This window comes from Protopterus annectens, chromosome 2.part0 (genome assembly GCF_019279795.1).
Source record: "Protopterus annectens isolate FY-2018-M chromosome 2.part0, PAN1.0, whole genome shotgun sequence".
In the NCBI taxonomy this organism is placed as follows: Eukaryota; Metazoa; Chordata; order Ceratodontiformes; family Protopteridae; genus Protopterus; species Protopterus annectens.
Window position 1 is genome coordinate 1,252,770,634 of NC_056728.1, and position 24,194 is coordinate 1,252,794,827.

At 43.5% G+C, this 24,194-nt stretch overlaps 1 protein-coding gene across 3 annotated transcripts in view; it reads left to right on the forward strand.

The window, feature by feature from the left end:
• FIP1L1 (factor interacting with PAPOLA and CPSF1) overlaps positions 1 to 24,194 on the forward strand; it is a gene marked incomplete in the record, with an annotated part of 1,650,449 nt that overhangs the window by 153,998 nt on the left and 1,472,257 nt on the right. For all 3 annotated transcript variants that reach the window (XM_044061425.1, XM_044061426.1, XM_044061427.1), the window contains 1 exon segment: positions 10,075 to 10,179. In XM_044061425.1, coding sequence (XP_043917360.1) covers positions 10,075 to 10,179 — 105 coding nt within the window.

A 24,194-nucleotide genomic window follows, 5' to 3' on the forward strand; every position in this document is an offset into this window, starting at 1 on the left:
GATTTATCTATCCTCAACACTTATCTGGACATTCCCAAGTTCAAGATGTTGACGTTACAGCAACTGTTACCTCTGCTGGGCAAGGATCACTGGATGGTAACTTTGGATCTCAAGGAAGCTTACCTTCATGTGCCCATAAGGCTAAGTTGCAGAAAGTATCTGCGGTTTGAACTGGAGATTTTCATTATCAGTTCTCTGCATTGCCCTTTGGCTTATCTACTGCGCAGAGTATTCACAAAGGTTCTGGCTCCAGTGATAGCTTACTTCAGGCTTCAAGGCATTCAAATTTATCCTTACTTGGGCGACTGCCTGATTCTGGCTCAAGAAAAGGAACACCTTCTACAGCATCTGGAATATGTCATAGCAGTGCTAAGATGCCTAGGGTATTCTGTGAGCGAAATAAAGTCCAGTCTAGTACCCTCTCAAGACATGTGCTTTCTGGGTGTGAGACTGAATACAGCAGCCCAGATGGCCTTTTAACCCCGGACAAACAAAAGAGTCTGTCACTTTACTTCCATCAACTATCTCATCAGTCCGTGCTGACTGCAAGGACAGTCCTTCAAGCATTAGGGTTCATGGCATCTTGTATTCTGGTGCTTCCCAATGCCAAACTGCATATGAGGAAGCTGCAATGGTATCTCAAAATGTATGGACACAGCACTGCCAAGATTTGGACACTGTCATTCAAATAATACCTTGCCTTCAAAAGGAATTCTTGTGGTGGGCTCAGGAATGTCACCTAAACAAGGACTCTCTGTGACCCGGCCAGAGGCGAGTCAGATTTTAACGACAGATGCCTCGGACACTGCTTGGGAGCTCATCTAAATGGAAAGTGGATACAAGACAAGTGGCCTGCCAGACTACAGCATCTACATATCAACATGAAGGAGATGTTAGCAGTCCAGTTTGCATTGATGGCGTTCCAGGAGTTACTTCTTCCAGGGCAGGTGTTGATTCTGACAGACAACACAACTGTCATGTGGTACATCAACAAGCAAGGGGAACACATTCTTATCCTCTATGCAGGCAAGCAATGATTTTATGGGAGACTGCGTTAAGCCTGCAACTGACTCTTCAGGCAAGGTTTCTGCCAGGAGCACAGAACTCCCTAGCAGATGTATTAAGCAGACAAATCATGGATCCCCACAGTGGAAACTGGATCTTCATGTATTTCAGAAATTGACAGTGTCATGGGGAACTCCAGACATAGATCTGTTCGCTTCTCCACTAAACCACCAGCTGCCAAAGTATTGCACAAAGGGGTTTCATCACACAGCTTGGAAAGTGGATGCTCTGTCTTTCAGTTGGAAAAACCTTCATGTCTATGCCTTTCCACCTCTACCTCTTCTTCCAAAGGTATTACTAAAGGTCAGACAGGACAGGCCAAGGATGATTTTGATAGCTCCAGATTGGCCTCGGCAACACTGGTACCCACTTCTAAGGAGTCTTGTAAAGAAGCCTCCATGGCCTTTACCTCTGATTCCTCATCTGTTATCTCAGAAGGACGGTCATCTGCTCAATGTCAAGCTTCAATCTCTTCATCTCACAGCTTGGCATATTCTGTGTTGAAGCATGGTAGGTCTCAGCTTCCTCAACAAGTTTTAAATGTGATTATGGAAGCTAGAAGGCCTAGTACTAGGAGAGTGTACGCAGAAAAATGGAAGAGATTTTTATTTTGGAGTACAGCAAAGAATTTGGAGATTTCAGAGCCTAATTTGAGTGTGGCTCTTCAATATCTTACTGAATTATTGGACAAAGGTTTGTCCTTCTCTTCCATAAAGATTCATGCTGCAGCAATTTCAGCTCACTATGATTGTGACCCACCTTTGTTTTCGCATCCTTTGTTCAAGCAGTTTCTTAGAGGGCAAAGAATATAAGACCCCCGTAGAGCTCCTACTCCTGCTTGGGATCTCAATTTTGTGTTGGAAAAACTTACTCTACAACCTTTTGAGCCTGCAGCTACTGCTGAATTGAAATATTTGTCATGGAAGACTGCTTTTCTGTTGGCTATTACTTCTGCAAGAAGGGTGTCTGAGTTGCAGGCCCTTATGGCAGTAGAGCCCTTTTTGATTTTCCATAAGGACAGGGTATCATTACGTACTAATCCTTCCTTTATGCCTAAGGTGGTTTCTAGTGTGGCTTTAAACCAAACTATTCATTTGCCTACGTTTTTGCAGTTCCTAAAAACAAGAGGGAAAAGATTTTGCACACTTTAGATGTACACAGGCAATTGCGTTATTATTTGAGCAGGACTAAAGATTTTAGGCAGTCTCAGCAGTTACTTGTTTCTTTTGCTTTGAGTTCACAGGGCAAGCCTGTGTCAAAACAAACTATTTCTAGGTGGATTGGCTTTTGCATTGCATTTTGTTATTCCCATCATGGCAAAGAGGTTCCAGCTGGGATTAGGCCTCATTCCACTAGGGCTACTGCCACTTCAACAGCATTTCTAAGGGGTGGCAACTAAGGATATTCTGGAAGCAGCTACTTGGAGTTCAGTGCATACTTTCTCTAGGCATTATCACCTGCCTATATACTCTAAGACTAGAGCTGGTTTTGCCACAGCTGTTTTACAAGGCATGTTGTCAGCTCCTGCTACTTTATAATTTGCCAGCCTCCCTTACCTCTGCTTTGGGATTCTACCCAATTGTCAGGACTGCAGCAAGGGAAGGCGAAGAACATAGTACAGTTTTGTACCTACCATAAATGTAGATGTTAGAGGATTCCCTTGCTGCAGTCCAATTTACCCTCCCTCCTTCCCCTCTGTGTTTCAGGGTGGTTGTGTAGGTGAGTTTACATGCTTATATTTTTTGTATATATTGTACATGTTTTTTGGTGCAGGTTGTTTTTGGGACTTGTCTTTTTGGGTCTTCTGACATCTGGGGCAAGAAAAGACTGAGGAAATGACGTCGGTCATGCGCATTAGTACCCTGACGTACTGACGTCAGTCTAAGGCGCCATGACCGACGTCAGCCTTATACTCTGGTATTCGGGCCGACTGGGACGCGGACTATACCCAATTGTCAGGACTGCAGCAAGGGAATCCTCGAACATCTACATTTATGGTAGGTACAAAACTGTACTTTATGATGCATTGGAGGCTTCATGTAGGGCAGCTATGACTGGGGCTGTTATACGTAGACATGCTTGTTTAAAAGAACAGCCACTGCCAGACCATGTTAAAGTAAAGTTACTTGATGCACCTCTGGAAAAACAGAAGCTTTTTGGTGCTAATGCACAAGATGTGTTGAAGTCCATTGAGGAAAAAGCTAAATCAGTACAGAGAGTAAGAGATTTCCTCCACGTTCAGCCACCCAGATTCAGCAGGAATTGGCCTTCAAAGAATTGGTCCTTTCCAGACTCTGACAAGTTTCAAAGGGGAAAAAACAGGCGTGCCTGAGGTAGAGGGCAATACCGAGGCTCCTACATGGGGCCGCCAATGGCAACCACCAAATCAAAGAAGTGGCGCAGGCAGTCCAGCTGCACCACAAGGACAACCACAATGACTTGACTTTCATACCGCCCACAAAAGTTCAAAGAGAAGCACCTTTGGGCGGAAAATTATCCTTTTTCTCAAAAAACTGGCATATCTTAACCAAGGACAAATGGATTCTGGATTTAATAGACAAAGGTTACAGATTCCACTTCCATACTTTACCAATAAGACAAGGCATGCCAAACCTGCCACTTCATCAAAGGGCAGAGGCACTCATTCAAGTTTCAAAGCTGTTAAATATAAAAGCAATAGAAAAGGTCCCTCCACAGGAACAAGGCCAGGGATTTTATTCAAGACTGTTCCTTGTTCCAAGAAAGGAAAACAAATGGAGGCCTATACTGGACTTGTCTACTCTAAATATTTATCTCATTGTGCCAAAGTTCAAAATGCTGACATTGCAGCAACTCATTCCCATGCTGGCAAGGGGTCTTGGCTGGTCACTCTGGACCTGAAGGAGGCATATCTGCATGTCCCAGTCAGACAAAGCTGCAGAAGATACCTCAGATTTCTTGCAGGGATAGAGCATTATCAATTCTCAGCATTGCCGTTTGGCTTATCTACTGTGCCCAGAGTGTTCACGAAATGCCTGGCATCAGTAGTGGCACACTGCAGACTCCAGGGGATTCAAATATACCCCTACCTGGACGACTGCCTCATACAAGCAGACAACAAACAAACCTTGATAGCAAACTTGGACTATGTCATTCAATTACTACAGGCCTTGGGATACACAGTCAGCATTCAGAAATCAAGACTTCTGCCATCCCAACAGATTATTTTCCTAGGAGCCAAACTGGACACAAACACAAATGGCTTATCTCACAGAGGAAAAACAACAGCAGTTACCAGAGTACTTCAAAGGCCTAGCAAAGCTCTCCCAGCTGACTGCAAGGAAAATCCTGCAGGCCCTGGGGTTCATGGCATCTTGCATTCTTCTGATACCTTTGGCAAGACTTCATATGAGAAAGCTGCAGTAGTACTTAAAAAGCTTATGTTCCCAACACAGCCAAAGCCTAGAGGACGTAATCCCACTCATTCCATGTCTACAAAGAGAATTTTTGTGGTGGGCTCAAACAAGTCAGTTAAACAAAGGCATGCCTTTCAACAAACCTCAAGCAGGTCAAATGATTACAACAGATGCCTCAGACCATGAATGGGGGGCGCACATGGAGGGCAGATGCATTCAAGGTCAATGGACACCAAGGGAAAGGCATCTGCACATAAACCAGAAAGAGATGTTGGCAGTGATGCATGCAATCGAGTCTTTCAAAAAATCACTTCACCAAGGACATTTGCTAATAAGGACAGACAACACCACTGTTATGTGGTATATAAACAAGCAGGGAGGCACTCATTCTTATCCTCTCTGCAGACTAACAATGATTCTCTGGGAAAAATCCCCAAGTCTGAAGATACATCTGCAATCCCAGTTTGTGCCTGGCAAGGACAATGTACTGGCGGACAAGCTGAGCAGAAATTTCTTGGATCCACACGAATGGATGCTGCATCCTCACACTTTCTCACAAATAACAAGGACATGGGGAAGACCGGACATAGATCTCTTTGCTTCTCACATGAATCATCACCTGGAAAAGTTCTGTACAAGGACCCACCATCCTCTAGCCTGGAAAACGGATGCTCTCTCCTTAAGCTGGAATTCCCTAACAATTTATGCATTCCCTCCTCTACCACTGCTGACCAAGGTGATGCTGAAGATCAAAGCAGAACAACCAACAGGCATTTTGATAGCTCCAGACTAGCCAAGGCAGCACTGGTACCCATTGCTGTTGTGCATAACTCGGACCAAACCGTGGCCTCTGCCACTATGGCCTCTGCTTCTAACACAACACGATTACAGGACTGTTCATCAAAACCTGAAAACATTGCATCTGACAGCCTGGAGGTTACCATAACTCTTTCCGATATCTCTCTTTCCAAAAAAGTTCAAGAGATCTTACTGGAAGCACGCAGACCTTCCACCAGAAAAAACTATTCAGCCAAGTGGAAGAGATTCCTCATCTGGAATGCTAACAGGGGTCAGGATACAACAGTATTGAGTATACCTCAGATATTGGAATACTTGGCAGAAATGTTTCATACTGGTCTCTCATATTCTTCCATAAAGATTCATGCCTCAGCAATCTCAGCAAAATGCAATTGTGATCCACCTGTGTTTTCGCATCCTTTGCTAAGACAGTTCCTAAGAGGGATAAAGAATATCAAACCTCCCAGGAAACCGCCAGTACCTGCATGGGACCTCAATTTCATCTTGGAAAAATTTAACTCTTCCTCCCTTTGAACCAGCAGCAACTTCAGAAATGCAATTTCTCTCATGGAAAACGGTTTTCCTATTGGCAATCACATCAGCAAGAAGAGTCTCGGAGATACAGGCACTCATGGCAGTTCCTCCTTTTCTCATTTTTCATCAGGACAGAGTCTCTCTAAGAACCAATCCTTCATTCATGCCAAAAGTAATTTCCAGGGTGTCTCTAAATCAAGCCATTCACCTGCCTACTTTCTTCCCCAAACCTCAAAACAGGGGGGAAGCACTGCTGCATACTTTGGACATACACCGGCATCTACGCTACTACTTGGACAGAACTAAGGCCACCAGAAAGTCTGACCAACTGCTTGTAGCCTATGCTGCTGGAGTACAAGGAAAAGCAATCTCCAAACATCCATTTTCCAAATGGATTGGACACTGCATCAGATTCTGCTATTCTTTTCATGGAAAAAGTGTGCCAGCCAATATTAGGCCACACTCCACCAGAGCTATAGCCACATCCACAGCTTTCCTAAGAGGAGTGGCTACAAAGGACATTCTAGAGGCTGCTACATGGAGCTCCGTGCATACATTTACCAAGCACTACAACCTGCCTTTATACTCCAGATCCCGAGCAGGCTTTGCTTCGGCAGTCCTGCAGGGCATTTTAGCTACACCATCACTTTCTTAGTTCCATCCACCCCCAGCTTGGCTATGGTATTCAACCCATATGTTATGACTGCAGTTGCATTCTTGAAGGACATAGTACAGTTTTGTACCTACTATAAATGTAGATGTCCGATAGATATGCAACTGCAGTCGGATTTTCCCACCCTCCTACCCCTCTTCAACCTTCTTTATGGGTCCACTCCCCCTATTCCTATTAGCTGGGGGTATCTCCTATGGTGTATCTGTTCATTACTGTTGTGCATGTCTGGAATTGTTTATCCATTCACCAAATTTAGCCTTCCTAGGTGGGCACCTGGCATCTGGGGCAAGAAACACTGAAGAAGATGGCGTCTGCCGATGCCTTTATACTCCAGCCGTTCTGACGTCGGAGAGGAGGCGACACTAGCCGACGCTGGACCCAGACTTTGGAATCCGGCCGACCGAGGGCTGCCTGAGGCAGGACAACCCATATGTTATGACTGCAGTTGCATATCTATCGGACATCTACATTTATGGTAGGTACAAAACTGTACTTTGGTTGCCAATTGGACTTTGTCTCTCTGAATCTCTTCCTTAGTTCTTTTTTATTGGGACATGGTTATATGTCAATGCTACTAGTTATAGTATTGCAAACAAGATCTGGGTATTCTTCCTGGAGCATGATAGAATTAGGGTATAGCCTCGAGCTGGTGGAAGCTCTCGAGCTTTTGTATAGGCCGAGTCAGAACCGATTCTCTGTTCCGAACCCAACCAGCAATGAAGGAAGGCAAGATGAACAACAAACATGGAATGTTATGGTGAGTACATAACTTCTTATTACACACATGTTTTACAGTGAGTTTTGGTATAACCAGATGTTCAAGGAGTAGAATAAAGCAGCATGGCTGAAAAGTGTGCAGAGAAGATGTCCTGTTCAGAAAAAAAGTTAATTAGGAAAGAAAACTGCTTAAAGAATTGGAGATTGAGCATGTATATAACTTTTGATGGGAGGAAAGGTAGAGAAAATAGGAATATTTGAGAGTTAGGGGAATAAGTGGAAGAGAAGGAAAAGTTGGTGCAAAGGTTAGAGCAGGAGTATAGTGCAGAAGAATAAGGGATGAGCTGGGCTTAAAGGGAGGCAGGTAAGATGATATGCAAGAAAAATATATAACTGCAAATAAGAGAGTGAGAATTAGATTACAGGAGAGGTTAGAGATTTCCGATACGATGCTTACAATGACATATCCAGGTAGTATTTCATCTTTTAGAGCTTTCTTGAAATCATGAGTCTTGTTTGTATTTCTTAGAGAGATGAAGTTTGTTCCATGAGAGGTAAATGGCTATACAGATTTTGTCCAAAAGATCCCTTGGATTTGTAGGCGAAATTGATCAGACTTCCTTGGAGTTTGGGGGGGGGGGGTGTAGATGGAGTCTAAGGAGATGTTGTGGCAGGAGGATGGTTTGTGCATGATGGAATGAATGAAGGTAAGTTGCAAAAGTTGAAGATGGTGAGGGAATTCTAACTAGTTTAAAGATTTAAGAGAAAGACAGTGATGTGACTTGGGTTTCTTATTAGATGCAAATCTAGCTACTTTATTGTAGGTGGTTTCAAGTTTTGTGAGGAGATTAGATTGTAGATAAGTTAGAATTTGAGAACTGTAGAAAAGGTTAAGAAGGGGGGTAAGCATGGACAAGTGTCTGTCGTGACTCAGTAGTTAGGAACTTTTTTATTTCTGTACAGTAGACCCAATTGCTACAATGGAATATGTGAAGGTCGAACTTTAGTTGGTCATCTATAACAGCACCAAGAAGCTTTGAATGGGTTTCATCCTTAATGATTGTGTTAAGGGATGTAATGGAAAATGTGGATTTGTGCTGAGACAGTGGTTTGGGGCGAAAAGTAGAAGTTTTGTCATTTTGGGGTTAAATAAGAGTTGGTTATTTAAGAGCCATGTTTCAATAAGATTGAATTATTTTTGTGTAAGGTATATAGGTCAGGGTGGGTACCGGAGGTGGTGGTGATTGTGTCATTTGCATACTATATTATAGATGATTGTGGACAGGAAGTGTAGAGGTGGTTTATGAAAATATCGAAAAGTAAATGTATCAACTGCAGAGTACAGTGGGTTTTTTTTCTACTTTTCCTCACTGAAGTGTACCACTGGCTCAAACAATACAGGAATACATCATTACAACAAACTTCCGAGTCTCACGGGTAAATATGAAGTAAACTTTCTGCAGAGAATTACATGCCTAACCAATAATCCGACTGAAACCGAAGGTGAGAATCAAATTCTGTACACTGTCTGTAAGGTAAACACCTTAACCATTATTCCATCTCCCCAACTCCAAACCATAATAAAAGGAAATTTAGATAAAAGACGCTTACATGAAAATGTCATAGTATAAGCACGCTCCCTGAATACTTCTAGGGGAGCTAATTTTGCCCCATGGCACAACACCCTTCCTGTGACCTGAGAAACTTGGCTTATAGACCACTTTGAGAAGGCACAACAGGTACAACACAGCATCTCTTGCCTTTAGAGTTCTATGCTTACAAATGAACTCCTGGCAGGGATGGTGAGGAAGTAAGTGATGAGTCTCTGAAGTCACCAGTCAGCTCTAAACTGGTTTGCAGGTTTGGGAGGCATGCAATTAAATGTGGGTGCAGTGTTGTAAATGTTGCATCTAATGCTGTTCCTGCTGAGCTGGTAATTCCATGACATTCCTGGCTGAGAATCCAATCCCTGCCTGAGGATGTCATGGTGCAGCTTCTTAATGCCCCATTGGATAAGATTGTATGATGGAGTTCCTAGTGGTCAAGGTAGGGAGGAGACTTTGGATACCCCTTCTCCTCCTTCACCCTGGTTCAGCCATCTTCATCCTTTGTCCAGACTCTTAGCTGATAGAATTTCACAACTCAGGTTAGAAAAATTGCGTCTTTGGAAGGTTGTAATCTTTTCAGCCCCAGGTGGAGTAAGAAAGAACTAAAAATGGCCTGGGCAGATGATACCTTTACCTGGATGTACTGACATCTAATGGTGACATCAGTCTGGTGTGAGGGGATAATAAGTATGTTCATCTCTGAAAAGTTGAGCTAGAAGTCATAATTTGCTTGCAGCAGATGTAATTTAGTATTATGTAAGCATGTGCGTGTGTATACGTGTAGTCAAGATCTCTCTCTTACATATGCGCGCGTACACACACACACATATATATATATATATATATATATACACACACACACACACACACACACACACACACACACACACACACACACACACACACACACACACACACACACACTCGTAAGTGTATTGTGGGATTAATTTCTTTGAAACCATTGACTGCTTGACATCGGTCTTCAAAACAGCTTGTGCTTGTAATTGTATTGAAAGTCTGAACAGATGAAGAGTGAATTCTGATGCCATCTATACAGTGCTTTATTATAATTTTTGGTTCTGATTGCCTGGGTAGAGCTGATGTGTGTACACAGTGTATGTAGTAATTACCTTAATTATTATAATTAAATATGTAACATTGTTTGAAGCTTTTTTTCCCTGCCTCAAACCAGTGGACATTGTAGCAATGTTATTAAAGATGCATTAAATGTGTTTATAAGAACTGAGTCTGCATGCTTAAAAGCAGCATCTGTCTTTTGCACTAGGCAAAGTCAAAGGAGTAGATATCGAGTCAACAGGAAATTACAATGGACTTCCACTACTAGATGTAGACTTGGATTCATTTGAAGATAAACCTTGGAGAAAGCCAGGTAAGTTAAGCAGTTTTCAAGGAAAACTGCATTGCTAGTGTATTTTCCACAGTTTTTCTCTTGGGAATGTAATGTTACAACTTTTATCACCTGTAAGTAATTTGCTTGACCACTGCATATAAGCAAACATCAGTAATCTCCAATGTGTTTAACACCAGTAGAAGTGATAGAAACTCATTTGATCTCTTCTGCTGGAAGTTGTCTGTGCAAGATTGTGCACTGTGGTAATCAGGGAATTTGCTCTTTCCCCACTCTGAGTTGATATGTATGTATAATTAGTGAGGGGCTGGGCCCCCTGCAAAAAAAAAGTGCTTTTTTTATTTCATTTTTGCAACATTACCGTCTGTCTTGTTCATTATCTGCCACGTATGTGTTGCATACGAGGTCCTCCTCTTTCTGGCTTTGCAGAACACATGTAAACTGGAATGACTGAAAATCTAAGTATGATTCTAATCACTGGTCTGACTTGAGAGACCTTCTGCCATGTGTTACTATTGGAATATTTTTCTTCTTTTGTCCTGGTTTGTGGTAATTTTTTTTGTTTCTGCACTTTGGGATGAGTGCATCTCCTGATCTTCAAATACTGTATTGTTGTGTGGCAGTCTAGGAGGAGTGCTACCAGCTTCTGTTTCATCTATACCTCTCAGTTGTCCCTATTTTGGAGGAATGTTCCCATTTTCAGGCCTGATTTACCTGTGCACAAGATTATCCCATTTACTGGAGGTATGTCTCTATTTTCAGGCTTGATTTACCCCTTTGTGCAATTTTTTTGAATCCCCCTCAACAGATGTGATTTTTAGAGCTGACTAATGCACAGAAAACTACTGTGTGCCCAACATACTAGTTTAAACAATAATTTAAAGAAAAAGGACATGCATCTTGGATCTCCCTTTTTTTCTAAGCAAAAATCAATTACCTTGTGTCATACAGTTTTGCAGTATCATTAGTGTAACATTTGTAGAATTTGTTTCTTTGATAATGTACTTTTATTTTTCATCATTTTTGTTAGTCTGTTTAACATAATGTTCAGTTGGTATCTTACATTCCTACTGGAAGCAGGAAGAGTTATGTGCTGTTTGGTATTCAAATTTTATGCTAGGTAGATGTCCAGATTTTTAGCCAGACCTTCATATTGACCACTGCTGTAGCAGAATAAGCTGTATGGGTTATATCCTGGTAAAGATATAACAGCTGACCAGCTTCTGGACACCTTCCACAAACCCAAACAATTAAATTAGCTTAGGGGGAGGGAGATGACTAAAAAGAGGTTTGGGAGCCAAGCCCTTTGGAGCTTTCCTGCTGCTGAAGACTGTGCTCTTTTGAGGATCGATGAATGGCTAATGCTGGTCCATTGCTAGTTAGATAAGTTCTCTTTATGGAAGAAACTTCCACATTTAATGTTTTATTGTTTAACATTACTTTTCTGTTAAGTAAAATATTTTTAAGCTAGTAAAAAAGTGTTTTGTTGACGGTACCGTGACTTAAATGTACTTTTAAAACAAAAGCATGCTTTTGTTCTTGACTAACAAGTGTTTGTTTTTTAAGAAGTTGTTAAAACTGTTTAAAGCTAGTTTTTGTTCTGTGGAAACCGTTTAATTTAGTTTTGAGGGCTTTCAAAGTGTACTGAAGTGTTTTTAACTGTTTTGACTAGGAAAAGGTTGCTTTTAAGGACTTTCTATTTTTACTGACTTGTGCTGCTTAGCTTCCCCAGGAAAAAGCAATACTTTTGGCTTGACCATGGAACACACTACCAGCCCTTCGGTCGGTCCCTCTTTCAGCTACAAAAAGAAAAAAAAAGTCAACTAAACTTTCGCCACCACAGCAGGCTAGTAATTTGTCAAAGCTGCAGGTAAGTGACTCAACTGTGTCCAAAGTCTGATGTTCTTCATGTTTCACTGTTGCAGTCATCACATTTGGGTTATCTGCCTGCAGGTAGCCTTCAGCCAGCCTGAATACCAGAGTCTTGGATTCCTGTGTCAGATGCTGTCTCTTCTTCCATGACGTCAGGTTGTCAGGGGTATAAAACATGCAGCCGACGCCATTACATCAGTCTTTCTTGCCGTGCGGTGCCCGAAGCAGAAGCAGTTTGCAAGTGCCGGTCGGCCGACTCCTGAAATTTTCATTTTCAAGTTTCAGAACCGAAGTCTTCAAAAAAAGATAAGTACCCCGTTAGGGATCTTTTTTCTTGCTCCAACCGATGTCAGTTAAAGTTAACAATTGTCTTACCTGTGGAAAGCAAATACTTCATAAAGATTTTTATTAGTATTGCATTCCTTGCTTAGGCCCAGACCACAACGTCCCTCCCTGTCGGTTTTGTGCCTTGTTCAACCCCCGAACTGTTTGTCGTTTGGCTATATTTGCAGCAGATTATTTTGGTACTTGGTATCGGTACTCCGAAATGGCTTCGGTAAGCCATCCGACTACCGATCTTCCAACAAAAGTAAGGATAAAGACAGAGACAGAGACCGCAAGGTCCAAAACTGTCAACGACGCTTCCGTTAAGCTAGTTGCCAGTCCACCGGTGCACAATGAGGTGCTTTCGCAGCCCCTGATACCAGCAACTTCAGATTCGCAAGCCTGTGCTGAGACCCATTCGGTGTCCGGTATGCCACAAGATGCTTCTTTGACTATGGAACCTGTGGATGTCTCTACCTTGGATGGGTCCGGAGCCGCTGTGCAGGCACTGGCATCTGAGGGTGTATTCAGGCCTACAGACTTGCATTTTATACCAACACCATTTTCTTCATCCAGGCCTAAAACTCGCACCATGCCTAGAAAACTGACATCCAAACCGCATGGTCAGGCCCATATGCCTAAAAAAAACAAATGCTTAGAATGACTGAAGACCTTATTACCTTAATTTAGGGGAAGCCGGCCTTCCCCCTCTGAGACCTAGAACTGATTTTCCTTCTGATTCTTCTGATCAGGAATCTGATTTGTTTGTTCTGATTACCAGGATTTGCCCTTATCTACCTATGAGGATACTGATGCAGAGGATTCCATTCCCTCTGCTTCCCTTCCAGAAGATTTTTCTTTTGGTGAAACCTTGCACACTCTTAGGGAGCATTTCCACTGGGAAAGCCAGGATTACTCTGACTCCAAAAAGAGGCTTAGGGAATTCTTACTCCTTCCTCAACACAGGCATTTAGCTATCCCGCCTGTTCTGGACATTGTAGGTGATGCTTTCTTGGAATCCAGCCTTTCCCCAGACATTTTACCTCCAGCTCCCAGAAAACCTGACTGGTATTAGAGTGCCTGACTCTCACAAGTTCCTCTTCAAGAATCCTACTGCGGATCCAGAGACCATTTCCCAAGGACCAAAGGATGTTAAGGCTACTGCTTCCAAAAATCATACCCCTTCTGATAGAGATTCTAGAGCCTTGGACAGATGGGGTAAGAAGGTATACACATCTGCTACTTTGGCCGTTAGGGCTTTAAATTGCCAGTTTCATATGTTGAAGTACCAGCAGCATATTATGCGACTACTTAAACAGAAAATGATGTTGATTCCTGACTGTGCTGAACACAAAGAATTACAGGATTTAATGAATTCTGCAGAATAAGTTGGTAAACATACTTTGCAATGTGGTTTTGACTCTCTAGAATCATCTTGCAGGGCTGCTGTCACTGGGTCTGTACTTGGAAGGCATGCTTGGCTTAAGGAACAAAATTTGCCAGATCATGTTAAAGCTAAATGACTGGATGCTCCCTTAAACCAAACCAAGACTGCCCGTTTGGCAACAAAGCCAAAGTCGTCCTCAAAAAGATGGAGGAAAAAGCTAAATCTATGCAAACTGTTAAAGATTTCCTGCGAGTACAGCCTCCCAGATTTAGTAGGGATTGGCCTTCAAAGAATTGGTCCTTTTCAGTCTCTTCTAGGCCTTCTCAGTCCAAACCCAGGAACAGCAGACCACATAGGTTACAGTCTCAGGCTACGCACAGCCTAAGCATTTGGGAGGCTCCCACTTCCAAAGCAGGGAGTAGTAAGGCACACCCCCTATGGAAAAATGGCGCAATGACTTGACCTTAACCCTTCCAAGCCCTGCTCAACTGCCTGCTCCCTTAGGAGGAAAAAATACCCTGTATGCAAAAAACTGGAAACTCATTACTCAGGACAAATGGGTTTTGAATTTAATTTCCCAAGGATACATATTCCACTTCTGCACCCTACCAACCCCAAACAGGTGGCCAGACCTACCCCCAAATCAGTGGGCAGAGGGCCCAACAGCAGGTTTTCTCTCTTCTGAGTATCTGGGCTATTCAACCTGTCCCAGCAGAAGAAAGGGGACAAGGTTTTTATTCAAGACTTTTCCTGGTACCCAGAAAAGAGAGCTCCTGGCATCCTATTCTGGACCTCACTATTCTAAACACCTTTTTGGTAATCCCAAAATTCAAAATGCTAACAATTCAACAGCTGCTTCCTGTGCTAGGCAAAGATGCCTGGCACCCTTAGACTTAAAGAAGCTTACCTGCACATTCCAATAAGGGAATTTTGCAGGAAATACCTACGGTTCAGGGCAAGCTCCATGCACTATCAGTTCTCTGCACTTCCCTTTGGCTTATCTACTGCGCCCAGGGTATTCGCAAAGTGTCTTGCTCCAGCCATTGCATTTTGCAGGCAGAAAAAAATTCAAATATACCCATACTTGGACAATTGTCTGATTCAGGCAGAAAGGCAGGACTTTCTATTAAATCGTCTAGCATTTGTAAAGAAACTTCTAACCTCTCTGCGGTGCACCATAAATGAAAAGAAATCTCACCTGGTTACCCTGCCAACAGATTGTATTCCTGTGAGCAAGCTTGAACACAACTTCCCAGATGGCTTTCCTCACTCCAGAGTAACAAGTTTGACAGCCTCCTTCAAACTATTGGCCAAAAGGACCCAGCTATCTGCAAGGAAAATTCTGCAAGCCCTGGGGTTCATGGCCTCTTGCATTCTACTAATTCCATATGCAAGACTGCATATGAGGAAACTACAATGGTATCTAAAAAGCCTATGGTGTCCACATTCTCAGGAAACTGGAATCAATAATTCCTATCATTCCTTGTTTAAAGGCAGAGTTTCTTTGGCGGGCGGAGGCTTGCTTACCACAACAAGGGGCTCCCTTTCACTCTACCCCCTGCCGCCCAAACCCTAACAACAGACGCATCAGACTGCATAGGGGGCTCATTTGGCAGGGCAGTGCATTCAGGGCAAATGGAACCCGAGACACATGCACCTGCATATCAACCAAAAAAAAATGTTAGCTGTACAGAATTCCCTGACATTCTTCCAGGACAATTATTGATAAAGACAGACAACACCACAGTTATATGGTACATAAGCAGGGGGGAACCCACTTATACCCTCTCTGCAGACTAGCCATAGCTCTGTGGAACACAGCCTTGAGCTACTGAGTGCACCTGCAAGCTCAATTCCTGCCAGGCAAGCTAAATTCACTGGAAGACGACCTAAGCAGAAATCTCATGGACCCACACGAATGGAAACTGGAACCAAAACTATTCGAACTCTTGAGGAACAAATGGGGGACTCCATAGGTAGACCTGTTTGGCTCCCCTCAGAACTATCAATTGGACAAATTCTGCACAAGGACTTCCCTCAGTCAAGCCTGGAAAGTGGATGCCCTGTCCTTTACCTGGGAAAGCCTCTCAGTTTATGCCTTTCCCCCTCTGCCTCTCCTCTCGAAGGTTCTGCTAAAGATCAAGCAGGACAAGCCAATGACAATATTGATTGCACCAGACTGGCCACGCCAGCACTGGTACCCCCCTCTTGCGCAGTATGACACTACTGGAACCATGGCACCTGCCTCAGACCCCTTCCCTGCTCTCCTAGCAGGCGGGCCAGATTCTGTACCCTCAACTTCAAACCCTGAACCTTGCAGCCTGGCTAATTCCTTCAACTCTCCAATAGCATCCCTCAATAAGCAGGTGCTAGATGTCATTCTGGAGGCAAGGAGGCCTAGTTCTAGAAAATCCTATGCTGAAAAGTGGAAAATATACTGTTCCTGGAGCCAGACTCAGGAGATGGGCACAGTGGTGCCCAGCTTACCTCATATTCTTCAGTACTTAACAGGAATGCTCCACAAGGGCCTATCCTTCTCGTCAATTAAAATTCATGCCTGTGCCATTTCAGCACATTGTAATACTGAGCCACCCCTCTTTTCTCACCCCCTGCTAAAGCAATTCCTTAGAGTGGCTAAAAACTAAGACCCCCCCCCCCCCCAGGAGAGCCCCTACTCCAGCCTGGGACCTTAATTTTGTATTGGAAAATCTCACTCTCCCTCCCTTTGAGCCAGCTGCAACTGTAGAGTTGAAATTCCTTTCTTGGAAAACAACTTTCCTTCTAGCCATCACTTCACCTAGAAGAGTGTCTGAATTACAGGCCCTCATGGCGGTGGAACCCTTCATTATCTTTCATGCAGACAGTGTTTCTCTCAGGACCAACCCTTCCTTTATGCCCAAGGTGGTGTCTAGTGTGGCCCTAAATCAGTCCATTCATTTGTCTACCTTTTTCCCTATTCCACAAAACAAAGGAGAACAAATACTGCACTCTCTGGACGTGCACAGACAACTTGGATTTTATTTGGACAGGACTAAGCCTCTCAGAAAATTTGAACAGCTGCTAGTTGGCTTTGCTGCAGGGCCAGAGGAGAAAGCCATTTCAAAGCAAACCATTTCTAAATGGATAGCTCATTGCATTAATTTCTGCTATAAGCACCATGGCAAACCTACCCCACAGGGGATAAGATCACATTCCACCAGAGCTGCATCTACCTCTACAGCCTTTCTCAGAGGAGTCCCTACCAGGGACATCCTAGAAGCTGCTACCTGGAGCTCTGTACATACCTTCACCAAGCATTACAACATTCCTATTTTTTTCTAAATCCAGAGCTGGTTTTGCCACTGCATTCTTGCAGGGCTTAATAGCTGGTCCTAATGCTCTAACTTCCTCCTCCCTTCTTTAGCTTTGGGAATCAACCCAAATGTGATGACTGCAACAGTGAAACATGAAGACCATAGTACAGTTGTGTACACTTACCATAAATGTAGATGTTCAAGTGTATTCACTGTTGCAGTCCTGGTTACCCTCCCTCCAGCCCCCTGACTTCTCTTGGCTCTACCTTTCCTTCTTGTTTGGTGTATTTAAGCTTTCTGGTGTATTTGTTTTTCGGTGGAGGTGTACCATAACATAATTGCTTCCCATTGCGGGGGCACCTGGCATCTGCGGCAAGAAAAACTGACGTAATGGCGTCTGCTGCATGTTTTATACCCCTGACGACTTGTTGTCATGGAAGAAGAGACAGCATCCAACACAGGAATCCAAGACTGGTATTCACGCTGGCTGAGGGCTTACCTGCAGGCAGATAACCCAAATGTGATTGACTGCAACGGTGAATACACTCGAACATCTACATTTATGGTAAGTGTACAAAACTGTACTTTCCACAGACCCCTCATCTTTTCCCCCTGGATCCCTGTCGTGGTGTTCATACTGCCAGTATGGACCAGGGTTATCTATATCCCCTACAGCTATTTGGATACCCTCAGTGTGTAAGGGAGAGCCACTTTTTGGTCTTGGGAGAAGAGGCAGGAAGTGACCCTACTTAGCTTGAATGTTGTGCAAATCCCCATGGAAGCTATTGCCGCCGTTAGTAAACCTGTGTGCATCAACTTTCCTGTGAAAAAGAAAATGCAAACTAAACATTTTTATCCTCTCCTGCAACAGTTCCTCTTGACAGTAGTAGTAGTATTAGGTCTGGTTCAGTGTCTTGTACAGCCTCTTCTTATAAGGTGGTTTCTGTTAAAATAAAATGGAATTTCTTTTTTTCTGAAGAGTTTCAAGATTCTGAATCTGTAAAGGAATGTGACCGATGCAGTTTATTTTACTCATATTTCTGATTCAGACTCTGAAGAACATGGCATTGGATTCTCCGTGTGTGTGGTTTTCTTTCTCAGAGCCTGTTTCAAGAACACACCGGTATTTTCAGTGGAAGAACATTGAGTATTTTCTTAGTATCTCTGAAAGCGTGTGGTATTACAACTGGAATTCCAAGAACCTTCAACCAACCCCTCCCCACCATTGATGCTAGCAAGTGAAGATGCATTTGTCACAGCATGTGTTTTCCATGACAGCCAGCCTGTTGAACCTAAAAGAATTTCAATGTTCCTCGGTCTTTCAGTTTTTTTTTTTTCTGCAGTCATTCCAGACCCAACAACTGTGGCTTTAGTTAATTCACCTGCCGACAAGCATTTTGTTAATTCTAACTCTTCTTCAGACAAACACAGCAAGTTATTGATAAATTTGGGGAAAATGCATACTTCTGCAACTTTATTTTTTAGAATTTTAAATTTTCAGGCTCATAAGTTTATTCTGGTTGTGAAAATAATGAGGAATATTTTATCTGCAGTTCCGATGTCTTTTCTGTCTGACCTCATCTGATGAGTTATTGAACCTGAACAGATCTGACATCATCAGCTCTCAGACTTTAGATCCAAGGCTTAGGCTGTTCCTCTTACAATTATTCTTCTCTACTACCAGAATGTTTCATATCTCATTTGCCACTCGAATGCTACAGAAACTGATCTCCTGGGCTCATCACTTTGACAGACAAGTGTTCATTTTTTGAGAATTTTTTTTCCCTATCTCGCAGCTAGTTTTAGTACTTTCCTTAACTCCTTTGATATTTCTGATATCCTTCCCCACATATGGTGGGGGAGACTTTTAATTTGTGTGAAATGTTCCTTTTCTCCCTTTTCCCTGCTGTTAGATGGGACTTTTTGTTTTTTCCAGTTATTGCCATAATCTTGGTGTTTTAGTAGGTTTGCAGTCAGAATGTCAAGTATGGGATACTCTGCTAGAGTTAGGCCAAACTGGAGATACCGACGGTTGGAAGGCCAAAGACCAACAATACTTGACTGTCTGATTTACCACAGGTCCAGAAGGGAAGGCAAGGCTAAGTGCTTGCTCCTGGAACCAGAATGCTAGAATTTTTTGGAGTCTGGGTGTTTTGCAGGCTTGTTGATTATCGGCATTCCTTTTGTTGGTGGTCCATTGTGGTTATTGGGTAGTCAAATATCTGATAAATGGACATTCTGTTAGCCATTTAGTGCTTATGATAAAGGTTGTCTAGTGTACAGGTTGCATTTTAAGTGTTTAGGGACTTTTCCCTTTAGTGATTTAGTGTTGGTATTTTTTCTTTCTGATGGATGACTGACAAGTCATCCGGATTTAAGTCTCTCTCCTGGGGCCATAAGATCCCCCTCGAGATCAACATTCTGTCTGTGCACACTCCTCAGTAAGATTGCTCCTCTTATTCTGCCTTTTGGGCAAGACTGCTGTCTGACTGGTGATTGAAGCTTACCTTGAAGGGGCTTCTCCCTGCCTGCACTGGAGAAAACATCCCCTCTCAGTCATCTTCCTCCCCCTCCCAACAAAGTTGTCTTTGGATAAGAGCAAGGGAGAGAGGCCTAAAGAAAAAGGCCAATGATATGGAATAGGAGAAGAGTTCAGATTAAAACAAGGAGAAAAAACTTAGAAAATGCTCACCTGATATGACAGAGCCATCTGGCCCTGCTTTGAAGGTGTCAGTCATCGGATCCATCGACTGTTTCACAGCCTATTAAAACTATATCTTTAACCATTCCATTTGCTGGAAGCATGTTCTCCCCAGTGTTTGTTAGTCCCAAACTCATAGTCTCCCTTCCTACAGGAGAAATATTTTCAAAGATTTCAAGGCCACCTTCTGCTGCCTCTTCCATAAGCCCATTGCAGTTGGCCAAGAGCCTGTCTGAAGCAGATGTGGACAGGATGATGAGAAAATTCCTGAGGACCCAGATCCAGCTAAGGAAACTCCCTGCATTGACCGCTTTTGGGGTGTCTGAGAGCTATCCCCCTCCTTTATGAATGTGACTCCTGTGAGCCAACCTTTGGATCCAGTGACTGTAGATCCAAATATGCACTTAGGATTGTGTGTGTGTGATCTGCAAGACAGGGTTTGTTTGACTCTGACATTTTCTCTTCATGATCAACTCAGACTGCTTTAGATCACAGTGGGTCCACTAGCCAAGAGGTCAGTGTTGGCAATTGGGGGGAGGCAGTTCAGCTTTGGAGCCGAGCTGGTTCTTGGAGCATGCTTTTCAGGCCTTTGAGGGAGTCTTCTCTGTCCAGAGAGCAGGTATATTTCTCCTACTCAAAGCCATGCCTCTGCATACCTTTTTTGGGTCCTCTGCCTTCTCTTCCTGCCCCTAGAAGATAGTCCATGTCATGGACTCCCCATATGCTTTGGAGCCTTCCCTGGAACCTGGTAGAAACATGCTTGTAAAAGCAGGCACTTGGACTTCTTCAGGACTCCTGAATTGAGGATACTGATTTCGGTGAGGGGAAAGGTTCCCCTAGATCCCCTGCCTTAGAAGACATCTCTTTGGTGAGATGTAAGAATTAAGACAGAAGTGGGGGATAGTCCACTGAACCCCCCTCCCCGGAGGAGTCCATATTCCTTGAGGCTTTTAGTTTTGGCCCATCTACTTTTTGGGCGGTCCTTCCTGTGGATGAAGTTTTGGATTTGGTTTCAAAGTGGGCTTGAAAGGAACTTGACATAGTCAAACCAATTCTTCACAAGTCTACAAGTCTGAAGTTTGTTTCCTCACAGGACAGATTGGAATCCATGATGGTAATAGTGGCTATCAAGAAGGAGCTTGCAGCAGAGAGCTGTAATGTCCATCTTTCTAATGAGGATTCCAAGGCATTTGACAGATTTGGAAATTGGGAGTATACTTCAGCTACCTTTGCTGTGTTAGTATGCTGAACTACCCAATGCATTTAACACTGTTTAGAGGGGCTTGTGAGAAGATCTCTGAGCCTGTCAGGAAACCACGAAACCCCAAAAGACAGTGGATCTGCAGCTGACTACCCTTCAGCCCCTCTCATATGTGCTCATGCACCTTATTTCCATCTTGGCCAGTGGCATGTGAAGAGTAGCAGACACTGGCATTGCTGTTAGTTGGCACACCTAGATGCTTCTTTCCAAATTTGTTGAACATTTTGATGTGTATTGGTGCCCCGTGTGATGGGTCCCACACTCTGTGGACTGAAGGTGAAAGATTTGAAGAAGAGAGTAGAATGGTAAAAGGTTGTCTGTTGGAATTTGCTTCTGTGTTCCCCCAATAGATCTTCTGTAGGAACCAGAAAGTGGACAAGAAGCTGAGATTCCATAACTTTCAAGGTTTGCCCCCAAAGCTTCTAGTGATAGCCCCCCCCCCCGAGGCAGAGAGGGGAATAATCACATTGTGCATCACCCTCACTGCAGAGATGGTCTGCAGAATTTGAGGGTTTTGGGACCCCTTCTTGAACAGAAGTTTTAGCACTCCTGAAAGCATCTTTACTGCTGTAGTCTGGAGGCAGTCAAGGGGTGCTTGTTTCTGCACCCATTAGCCTGGACAGCCCTACCCAAGATTCATGGTTACAGAGAATCATAACTATAGGCTGTACAATTCCATTCCTTCTTTTTCTTCCAAATTCAAAAAGACATTCCATTGTCCCACCCCTGCAGAGGAATGTTGCAGCACAAGAGATGATAAATCAGCTAGACCAAACAAGTTATCCAAGAGTTCCCACCAGACCTGCAAGGATCCAGAGTCTACTCAAGGTCCTTTTTGTTATTGAAGTAGAGCTTTGGCCTCAAGCCCATCTTGGACCTCAGCCTGTTAAAATCAGTATGTAAAACAAAGTTCATTGGTCATGGTTTTCTACATCCTGCTGTTAAGGAAGGACAATTGAGTGGGCTTGATAGAACTTCAGAATGCGTAATACCACATCAGTGTAGACAGTTGCTCCAGAGGATTCATCTGCATCTGGCTGTGAGCCGAACATTTCCAGTTCTGGGCCCAACACTTCGGTCTCACCACAGCCAGTCAGTTCTACACAAAGTGCATGGCAGTAGTCGCAGCTCACTTCAGACTACAGGGTTCCACATGTTCCCATGTCTAGATGAGTGTCTCTCCATGAATCTTTTACTCCAAGCCTGGGACTCCTTGTTCAAACTTTTTCTGCTGTCTGGAAATCACAATTGACATGGAATGGTCAAAGCTTGCACCTTTGTCGAAACAGTAGAGTTCATTATGGCCAACCTGGATGTGACCTTACAGAAAACCTGAATCAAGAATTCTCATCCTTTGAAAACAAGCCTCAACAGTCCTGTCCCATAAGAAGCCCCCTAGGCACGGTGCATATTGTGATTCCTGGGGTAAGTGGCCGCCTCTATCACCCTATTTCCTCAGACCAGATTTTACATGAGGATTTTACAGGGGAATCTGGCAGATGTTCTTTGTGTTTCACTGTTGCAGTCATCACATTTGGGTTATTCTACCAGGCGTAGCCCTCAGTTGGCCCGAATACCTGAGGCGTAGTATTTCTGCGTTGATTGCTCTCACTCCAGGACTGATATCAGGTTGTCAGTGGTATAAAATCAGGCAGCTGACGCCATTGCATCAGTCTTTCTTGCCGAGGAGTGCGAAGCAGAAGCAGTTTGCACGAGTGCCAGTCGGCCGCTACCTGAGTTTTCATTTCCGAATTGAAGTTGAAGTCTTCTAAAGCTAAGTACTCCATTGGAGATCCTTTTTTTTTTTTTTTTTTTTTGTCTAACCGATGTCAGAAAAAGTTAACAATTGTCTCGCCTGTGGAAAGCAAATACCACACCGAGACTTCCATTCTTACTGCGTCACCTGTTTAGGCCCAGACCACGACGTCCCTCATGGTCGCTTTTGTGCTTTGTTCAACGCCAGAACTATACGTCGTTGGGCCCTTATTGTAGCTAGATATTTTTACTCAGTCCTTTAATTCCAATATGGCTTCGATAAGCCGTCAGACTACCGATCTTCTTAAAAAAGTAAGGAAAAAGACAGATATCACACAGGTCCAAAACTGCCAACAATGCTTACGATAAGCTAGTCATCCGTTCTCAGGTCCTCAGTGAGGCACTTTTGCAGCCCCTGATGCTTGCTTCTGTGGATTTGCAGTCCACTACCAAGACCCTTTCGGAGTCTGGTATGCTGCGAGACTCTTCTTCAACTAAGGATCCTGCTGATGTCTCTACCTTGGATGGGTCCGGAGTAGCTGAGCAGGCACCAGCTTCCGAGGAAGTACTTCACACTACTGATACTCGACACAGACAGACGACTTCTTTTGCATCTTCAGTTCTTTCTAAAACTACCGAGTTAAGGCCCAGGGTAATAACTATATCCAAAAAACCAAAGACCCAACCTCAGGCACCTGCTTCCTTGCCTCAGTCTCAAATGCTTAAAATGGCAGAAGACCTTACTATGCTTATTGTGGGAAGCCAGGCTACCCCTTCCAAAAGAAGGAGACTTTACCCCAGTAGTTTTATCTGAACAGGAGTCTGATGACTCTAATGCTTCTGAATATGAAGACATGCAACCCCTCTCTGCTTTTGAGCATTCTGATGCAGAGGAATCCATTCTTCTGCCTCTCCACCTGAGGATTTTTCATTTGGGGAAAATACTTTAAGGGAGCATTTCCAATGGGAATGTCAAGACTATCCTCAGTCAAAAAAGAGGCTCAAGGAATTCTTAGATTTACCACAGCACAGATCTTTGGCCATTCCTCCTGTCCTGGATGTTGTGGATGTGTTTATGGAATCCAGTTTGACTTCTGACACCCTTACTCCTGCTCCCAGGAAACCTGACAGGTACTACAGAGTCCCTGACTCCCACAAATTCCTTTTCAAAAATCCTACTGCTGACCCAGAGGTAATCTCTCAAGGACCTAAAGAATTAAAGCAACCTCGGCTAAGAATCCCACCCCCTCAGACAGGGATTCCCGAGCTTTAGACAGATGGGGTAAAAAAAAGTATACAGCTCTGCTACTCTTGCTATTAGAGCATTAAATTGCCAGTTCTACATGCTGAAATAGCAGCAGCATACCATAGAACTCCTCAAACAAAAAATATCTTCCTTTCCTGCTTGTGTAGAAAATAAAGAATTGCAAGAGCTAATGCATT